The 9,867-nt window shown below is 39.9% G+C and overlaps 1 protein-coding gene across 1 annotated transcript in view; it reads left to right on the plus strand.

Annotated features, from left to right (window-relative positions):
• Window positions 1–9,867, plus strand: part of LRIT3 (leucine rich repeat, Ig-like and transmembrane domains 3) — a 24,703-nt gene continuing 14,836 nt past the window's right edge. Inside the window, exons 1-2 of the mRNA XM_069099478.1 lie at window positions 1–234; window positions 6,293–6,768. Coding sequence (XP_068955579.1) covers window positions 119–234; window positions 6,293–6,768 — 592 coding nt within the window. The 5' untranslated portion in view covers window positions 1–118. The remainder of the gene's footprint in view (window positions 235–6,292; window positions 6,769–9,867) is intronic.

Raw genomic sequence — 9,867 nt, forward strand, 5'->3', positions numbered from 1 at the left:
TCAGCTAATCCTTTGTAATCTGCTCTGACTAAATGGACATCCACATGCATGCACACCGGCTCCTGAATGCTTGGGATTTGGTTTTTAGTTTTTGTTCTAATATACTTTAAAAGAAGGGATGCATCTACTGGCTTATTTGGGTCTCATGTTTAGCATTTTTGAAGGAGTGAGCACATCGTGTCCTTCACAATGCTCCTGTGATTCCCTCAGCAGAAGTGATGGTACCGGCTCAAGGTAGGCATAATGTTGCCCTTACACGATTTAATTCCATATAAAATTACGTAGGCTGACAATAGCGTGACAGAGTCTCCTCTAACTATGGCAGTGACAAGAAGTAATTATATTTTTATCAGCAACCAGAGAGGGAAGCTTTAACCTGTAGGAGCTGTATTTTACCGCTTTATGATTATTTGCTGACAAGTAATATTTACTTAGCCTTTCCTGTTTTTGTTCAGTGTCCAAGCTCTTAAAACATCTTCAAGTCTTATGAAACCACAGAACACACTCTGATTTGACCTATTTTCCCCAGATTATTCATAGGCAGAACACTTTTGTTTTCTTTGGGAAGTGAAATGGTTTCCTTAAGCACACAGGTAAATCTTAGCATTAAGGGGAGAGCCCAGCAAGCATAAGGAAGATTAGTGCCTACATACCAATTCTAGCTTAACCACAGAAAAGTGTACCTAGGCTCTGCTGGTTTGGGTTTCATATTGTGTAGTACTGATCATGACACCCAGGGGGTATTGGGAGGAAGAGAGGGAGATGTTGATGATGATGGCGATGACGATGACGATGATGATGAAGATGATAGCTAACATTTATATAGTGCCAGATCCCGTGCTGACCATTTTCTAGTTATTAGCTCATTTGATCCTCACAACAACCCTGAAAAGTAAGTGCTGTTATTCCCATTTTGCACTTGAGGAAACTAAGGCAAAGAGATCACAGGAGGGTTTTTAAAAGTCAATGAAATTTGAGAAGGATATATGATTTTCTCTCCTAGTCTAAATGGGATTTTAAAAATGCAGCTTTAAAAAAAATATTGATTTCTGTGTTGAAGACAAAAAGTTGGGACTTGTAGGTTACTTAATGTGTTAGAGAATGTTTAAACAGATATTGGGATTGTATTAGAAATCTTTAAGAAATGCTAAATATTATTCTTATTCCTAATGAGGTAGTGGTTTAATCAATGGAAATCCTGATCAACTGAGTCTCCCCCAAGGGGAAAGGGAGGAAAACAAGCATTTGTTAAATGCCTACAATTATTTTCTTATTTAAGTCTCACAATAACTCTGGGAGGTAAGTGCTATTATTACCCCCATTTTACAGATGAGAAAAATGAGGTAAAAAGAGGTTATGACTTGCATAAGGTCACACAACCAGTAAGTGTCTGAGGTTGAATTTGAATTCAGGACTTCCTGACTCTAGGCCCAATATTCTATCCCTTTTGCCACCTACCTTCTAATCCATTTAGTGATATTATGAAGCATGAACCTTTATCAGAAAGGGGCCCCTCCCATGGAACTAGACAAATATTCTGGTTGTAAATATAACGGACCCTGATATAATTTTTTCCAGAGAATCTGCTAAATGTTGTAAGTAACAAAAACTTACATGGGGAACCAGGTGAGGGAATGGGGATCAAGCCACAAGGAAAATCTGAGACTGTCTCACCTTGCCTCTCATCTTTCCTTAAGGGAACTGAACCATGGCATTTTAAAAGCAATGATGAGTAACAAGATAGAATCATTCAATTCATGGTTGGAAGCATAAAACAGAAACATTTCTGAATAGATTATGATAGTTATTCTATGAATTCTAACCAGTTAGTTTTATTTATCTGAGGAGGTCATTGGAGGCTGTGAAACAGAATGACCAAAATTAACTTTGGTGGGTGCAGGGATGCAGAAGAGTTACTAATTACTCACCCCTTCCCACCTATAAAAATAATCAGTGACCCTCTTTCTTCTTTTTTTTTTCACCCAGTAATGTACTAGATTCCATACTGGCAAACTGGTGATGCCTACCAGAGAATCTGTTAAAAGCCAAGAATCTCTGGGCCTCTGAGTTCACGGCTGAAATTGAGCCCAGAGTGAGGGGCATGCCTAGTTTTAACAAGTTCAGGCAGCAGAGGCAGGAGACCTGAGTCTGAAGGAAGGCCTCTGCAGTCCATACTAGCTATGATTAACCTCTGGCGAAAATCATACTTGCACTTCCTAACTCTCAGGGTTTTGTGAGAGAAGTGCTTTGTAAACTTTAGTGCTATATAAATGTCAGTCTAATTATTGTTATTATGGTCTTTTCTTTGATTTTATCACAAAACGTCTCTCTTATACCTTGCCTTCCATCCACCAGTGTGGAGACACAAAGCAACATTTGCTTTTAGTTGAGTAATATTTGTTAATGGGTTTTGCTTTATATGTTTTTTTTTGTCATTTTATGCAGTACTGCACTATGATTAAGGGTAATAGAAGAATGGTTTTTATTCTCTTCCTCAGAATTTTCAAAACTCTCATTTTAAAATTTGTTCTTTTTTGTGAGTATGACATAGTTTACAAAAAAGGATACTGATAGTATGCAAAGTCAGCTCTTTTCCATTCTCTCTCTCTCTCTCTCTCTCTCTCTCTCTCTCTCTCTCTCTCTCCCTCTCTCTCCTCTCTCCCTCTCTTTCCTCTCCCCCAGCCCCTTTCTCTCAGCAGCTAAATGGCATGGTGGGTTTGAAATCAGAAGGACATGAGTTCAAATCTGACCTCAGACATTTACTACCTGTGTGACTCTGGACAAGTCCATTAACCTGTTTGCCTCAGTTTCTGTAACTATTAAATGTGGATAATAACAGAATGTAACTTGCAAGGTTTTGAGGAAGATAAAATGAGATAATATTTGTAAAACACTTGCTGGAACACAGTAGGCACAATATAAATGCTTACACTCTTCCTCCCTTTCTCTTCTCTCTCTTCCTCTCCCTTTCCTTTCCCCATTCCATACACAGAGTATGTTCCAGAAGTCTTAGTGTAGTGTTAGGCTATTGAAACTTAACACTGCATTAAGACTTTTCAGACACCTGCATATTTTTTACATGCATATCTTTATATACACAGAACTTGACTGAATAAATCAATTATATATCCACATATATATGCATACACACACATATATAAAATTTCTTTCTCTCTCTCCTTCCCTTTCCTCTTCTTCCTCTTCCTCCCTCTTTTCTCTTTCCCCCTCCAAACATATATAAAGATAAACTAACCAAATCACTCCACTTATAAGGAGAGCTAAAGCCCTACCCCCAGTTAAAGTATGTCAAGATACTAACTAGATGAGAACATTTCTCCATTGAATAAATTTATCAAAGACTTAAATCAAATTGAACCCATTAAAATACACACATTTTGCATATGTATATATATATATTTAAGAATGCATTTTTGTCTAAGATTTACAATTTCATTGGCATATACAGTTTTGAGCAAGGCTGTTCTCAAGCTCTACCTGTCGTTACAGATCAGCACCTGCTCTGAAACCGAGTCTTGGAGAAGAGTCTGGGGCCACAGAGAGCTGGGTTGCATAGCTAGTACATAGCAGAGATGAGACTTGAACCCAAGTTATCTTGACTCCAAATGCAGTCTCTGTCTATTCTCCCATGTTTGGCTCAGGTTGGAAATATTCTCACTCCCATTTTCCAAGTGAAGGAACAGGTTCAGATAGTGAGGTCCTATGACTAGCATGTGACAGTCAGTCAGGCTTAAGGCCAGGTCTTCTGATCTGTTTTTTCTACTATATGCTCCATCTCCTTCTCCATTGATTCCAAGTACATACTTTTGAGATCATAGTCAAGGAAATTTTGGCTTTGATTAAAACTCTGCTTGAATAGAAAATTAATGACCACTGAAGAAAGCACAGAAGCCGAATCTTCTCAGAGGCAATTAGATAACATACAGGATAGAGCATTGGACCTGGAGTCAGGAGGACCTAAATTAAAATCTGCCTTCCCTCACCCATTAGCTGCTGTGTGACCTTGGGCAAGTCACTTACCCTCTGCCTGCTTCAGTTTCTTCATCTGTAAAATGGGGATAATAATAGCTCAAACACAAGGTGATTGTGAGGATAAAATGAGATAAAAGGTTTGTTTTTGCATACTAATATTTAAATGCTAGCTCTTATTATTAATCTACGTAACTTACACCTTTCTGGGATGAAGAAGCTCAAAGTAGAGGTAAGGAGCCCCTTTCCATCCCAAGTACTGCCAGTTCTCTTAAAGTTCTTGCCATAAACTTGTGGAACCTCATCTTCCTCACAAATTCTCTCGAGGTACTGTTATTCACCATGTACGGTCATGCTGCACATGCCTGCTTACAGGGCAGGGTGTTTAAAACATCCCTATCTTTCAAATTTGGCTTTCTGTGCATCATCTTTTGTCAGTGTTATAGTTTACCACTCCTACAAAACTCTTTACCTTTTTAGTGTTCACTCCTCACAGCAAGTCTGATGTAGATTTTTTTTTCTTTTTTTGGGGAGAGGGTTTTGGACCTGTGATTTCATCTGCATGGGGGAGAGGTGGGGAACCTATGGCTTCAAGGTTCCGTGTGGCCTTCAAGTGTGGCCCTTTGACTGGATCTAGGTTTGGATCCAGTCAAAGGGCCACACTTGAGAACCTAGAGGGCCATATGTGACCTTGGCAGGTTCCCCACTCCTGGTTTAGATTCAACCAAAAGGGTCATACTTGAGGACCTAGAGGTCCACATGAGGCTTCTCCAGGTTCTCCTCCCCTCTCTTAGAAAATTGCCTAACACAGGGTCAGCCAACAGCAACCCATGAGCTGAGTATGGTTTTTACATTTTAAAATGTAAAATGTTAACATTTGAAAATGCCCTGGCCTAGGATACCCAACCCAGAGTTGCATGGCCAGTACATGTCCCAGACTGGACTTGAACACAGGTCTTGTTGACTTAAGGCTGACTCTCCAGTCATGAAACCATGTTGCCTCTCTTGGAGTTGGACATCTCATTGGAAAGAAATGAAGTTGGAAGTAAGAGGGTGGGATCCTTGACATTTATCAAGCACCTACTATGTGTTAGGCACTATCCTAAGTTCTGGGGATATAAATATGAAAAAGACAGTCCTTGCCCTTGAGAAGTGTAATGGGGGAAGACAACATACAAACTTATGATGAGGTGGGGAGTGGGAGGAAGCAGATGAGTCAGGGACCCAAGTGGAGAAGTCCAAAGGGGTTAGTGAGCATCTGAGGCAGAATTCTAACCTTTGTCTTCCTGACTTCCTCTATATCAGTGATGCCAAGCTCAAATAGAAATGATGGGAGGCATGTCACGAAGTTGTATCCCACAGGATCCCTGTGGGCCACACATCAGGGCAGCTACATGGACAGTGGATGAAATCTCAGGCCTGGAGTCAGGAAGACCAGCTCAAATCTGGCCTCTGACGCTTTATTAGCTCTGTGACCTGGGCAAGTCACTTAACCCTGTTTGCCACAGTTTCCTGATCTGTAAAATGAGCTGGAAGAAGAGATGGCAAACCACTCCAGCATCTTTGCTAAGAAACCCCCAAATGGGGTCACGAAGAATCAGAAATAAATGAACAGCAGCAATGAGTCACATATTGACATAGCCACATATGTTTATTATCTATACACATACATACACATGCATTTATACATACAAACATACATATATGTATATGTGTGTATATAATTCATACATCAACATATTAAAATGAGATAGGAACTATATTTTAATCTGATTTAATCTGCCTGGGCTGCACTTGGGAATGTTTTGGGTTTTATGGGGCCCCCAGGCTGTATATTTGATACCTCTGTTCTATATTACCTAGGATTTCTGAAGTATGTTCTGAAATCTGCCATCCCTCCTGATTTAAACCCTGAGGTAGTGTCTCTCTATCCCTGGTTAACGTATGTGAGTAAATTATTTCAACCCTTTCAGGGTACAGTGCATTACTGGTCGAATTGAAATTAGAATTTGTAACTTATTTTTTATTGTTATAGCTGTAGTTTATTGTTTAGCTAGCAAAGAACATATAATGCATTTTAATAAATTAATGCTGAACTTAACGCCCCCCCCCCCCAACCCTCCACAGCATTATACTTGAAACTCTTATTCAAGATAGTGAATATATATCTTTACTTCAAGTTAATGGTTCTTTAAAGGTAGGTCACTTTAATGAAAGAGTCCCATTGGACAGAGAACCCCCTAAAAGTGGCATTTGAGGATATAAGTCTATTTCTGTTTGTTGATCCTGCCATGGCTGCCCTTAGGTTGGTGTTGTGCAATGACCCAGATATGTACGAGCTTCCTACGAATGTTCCTGTGGACACAGTAAAGCTACGAATAGAAAAGACTGTCATACGCAGGCTCCCCACTGAAGCCTTCTACTACCTGGTGGAGCTCAAGTACCTCTGGGTGACTTACAACTCTGTGACTAGCATTGACACCGGCAGCTTTTACAACCTGAAGCACCTGCACGAGCTGCGTTTGGATGGCAATTTGTTGACTGCTTTCCCCTGGGAATCCCTGCTGGAGATGCCCAATTTACGAACCCTGGACTTACACAACAATAAAATCAACAATGTACCAGCTGAGGCCACCAGGTACCTGAAGAATCTCACCTACCTCGATGTATCAAGCAACAGACTCACCACTTTGCCACCTGACCTTTTGGACACCTGGACCCACTTCTCAGCAGATTTAGGATCTAGAGACATGGGCTTTCCACTATCAAGAATCATATTAGGTAAGCACACCAATTTCTTAATTTCTTTTTCACTCACAGATAATGGCTCTGAATGCCAGGTACCACCGTTAATGGTAGTGTGGTTTTAACTTGGTATTCTGGCTAGAACACTGGACTTGGAATTAGAAAGGCTTGGGTTTGAATTCTGGCTCAGATATTCAATAATTCATTCTGGGCAAGTCACTTAAACTCAGACTCAGTTTCCTATTTGTAATGGAGATAATAACATCCCCTACTTCACAGGGTTGTTGTGAAGTATGAAACTTTCTTAAAGTGCCACATAGATGCAGTTACACCTCATTATTATACTCTACCCATATGCTGCACGATGTGGGCAAGGTTTCTTTGGGCATGTAACCTCAACAACTAAGCGGTGTCTGCTCTTCGAGGTCCCTGTAGGCATAAGACCCGTTAGGGCATCTGAATTCTTGGGAGCACACCATTTCCACTGGCCCAATTGTCTCCCAACACTAATGACAAGATCATAAATTTTGATCTAGAAAGAGGAAATCTAGTTCAAACTCTTTATTTTCAGATAAGGAAGGCCATACAGTTAGTAAGTGTCATAGTATAAGAATTTTAACCCAATTCTTCTACCTCCAAGTCCAATAATAAACAATGACCCAACCCAACAGACTTTTGCTTATTGTATATTTTTTTTGTTGAGTTATTTCAGTTGTATCTGACTCTTGGTGACCCCATTTTGGGTTTTCTTGGCAAAGATACTGGAGTGATTTGCCATTTCCTTCTTTTTGCTGATGAGGAAATGGAGGCAAGCAGGGTTAAGGGACTTGCCCAAGGTCACACAGGTAGTAAGTGTCTAAGATCAGATTTGAATTTAGGAAGATGAGTCTCCCTGAATCTAGACCCAGCACTCTATCTTCTGTACAACCTAGCTGTCCAGAGTACTATGTTAGATGCTAGCAAGATAAAGTCCTAAGCTGCCCTCAGGAAGCTTTAGTTTTTGCTCAGGTTTCTTTAAGCATTCCTTTTAGCAAGTGTCTTTGTGAGCCTTTGTGGTGCAGGGGGGAAGCAGCCAAAGGAAACTCCTTTCAAATTGTCTTTGAACTTAAAAAGGGTCACAGCAATAGGACGCCTGGCTTGCTCTGTCTCCTTAGCTCATCTAGGTGGCTATTTCATTGGCCACATTTAGGTACATGGCTATTCTATAATATTTGTGTCTTTGTTAAGTCATATTTAATTATATGTATGTATAATTTAATAAATCTCTTATATAAACCTCTTTATAAATCTTTTATATATTTCTTTAGGTTTTTTTGGGTATGTTTCATGTATGTTTATCCTCCCTCCCTCCTTAGAATGTTTATCTGTGAAAGGCAAGGGATATAGAAAGAACCCTAGACTTGAAACTACAGGTTTGGACACTTTCTCCATCATTTACTTTCCATGCAACCATGGGCAAATCACATGGTCTCAGTTTGATCATCTGTAAATGGGATAATAATCCTTAGGGTGCCTATCTCACCAGGTTAATGTGAGGGAAGCACTTTGTTAAGGAAAAAGCACTCTAGAGATGTCAGCTATTTATAGGAAGGTGAAGAGAGATCTTGGATCTTGGAGGATGTTAATATTTCTGTTTGCAAAATGGTCATCTGCAAAATGTGTGGCTAGTTAATTAGCAAGGCCTAATGTAAAGGGCATTTCCACAAGTCACTGAATGTTTTCTGGGCATTGATTTCAAATTTGGAATAGATGTCCTATGATTCTCAGATCCTTTTCCAACCCTAGTTTCTTCCCTGACCTCCCATCTTAAATTGCTAATTGCCTATTGGACATGTCAAACTGGATATCTCAATAGTTCAATGATGTCCAGCTCTTTGTTGACCCTGTGGACCATTCCACTATAATGCTGTCCATGGAGGTTTTCTTGGCAGAGGTATTGGAGTGCTTTGTCATTTTCTTCTCCAGCTCATTTCATAGATGAGGAAATGGAGGCAAACAGGGTTAAGTGACTTGTTCAGAGTCACAGCAAGTAAGTATCTGATGTTGGAGTCATTGAGTCACCTAACTGCCTATGTGCCATAGGCATCTTAAACTCGTGTGTCCAAGTCAGGAATCGTTATCTTTTTTTTTCAGAATTTATTTATTTATTTTTAGTTTTCAATATTCATTTCCACAAGATTTTGAGTTACAAATTTTCTCCCTAATTCTCCCCTCCTCCCTACCCTAAGAAGGCAAGGTTTGCCCTCTCTTCTAATCCCCCCTATCACTCCCTTCTCCCCTTCCCTTCCTTTCTTGTAGGGCAAGTTGGATTTCTATACCCCATTACCTGTATATCTTATTTCCCAGTTGCATAAAAAACACATTTTTTTAACATTTGTTTTTAAAACTTTGAGTTCCAGATTCTCTCCCAGGAATCATTATCTTTTCCCCCAAATCCTCCCCTCTTCCAAACTTCCCTATTACTATTGAGGGTACTTCCCAGTCCTGGGTTCTCTTTGAGATGACCTCCAATTTACCCCATATATCTCTTATATGTACATAGTTTACATATTCCTTTCCCCATTAGACTGTAAATTTCTTGAGGGCAGGGACTGGTTTTCACTGTCCTATCTCCTACCCTTAGGTATTTATGTGTGTTTATCTGTATTTATTCATCAATTATTATTATTTTTTTAATCTGGCTACTTGAGCCTAGATCTCCCTACCTTGCCCAGGTTAGAAAAACATGGGCCACTAAAAGGACCATTCATTACAGAGCATTTCTGGAACTTAAACCTGCTTTATTTTTTCTAACCAAGACTTATTTGCTCCACCTTTAACAATCTTCTGCCCCCTACCACTCACCATAAAGGTTAAGAACTTAGTGTGGACACCTAAGTGGTTTAGCCCACTGTAGTTTATAATTCCTGAACTGAAGCAATCCACCAATCTCAACTTTCCCTGTATTAGGGCTTACAGGCATGAAGCACTGGGACCCAGTACTTCTATGTGTTTTAAAAATATTTCTTGACACTTCCTTTTTTAAATAGCACTATTCCGTTGTATAAATGATTGTTGACAGAATGTTTGTTGATAGTATATCACTATATTCTTCCTCCCCCCCCCCCCCCCCCCCCCCCCCCCCCCCCCCCCCCC

Source organism: Petaurus breviceps, unplaced genomic scaffold, assembly GCF_028583685.1.
Source record: "Petaurus breviceps papuanus isolate PSGF00001 unplaced genomic scaffold, PetGlider_PUasm1.0 126, whole genome shotgun sequence".
Taxonomy (NCBI): Eukaryota; Metazoa; Chordata; class Mammalia; order Diprotodontia; family Petauridae; genus Petaurus; species Petaurus breviceps.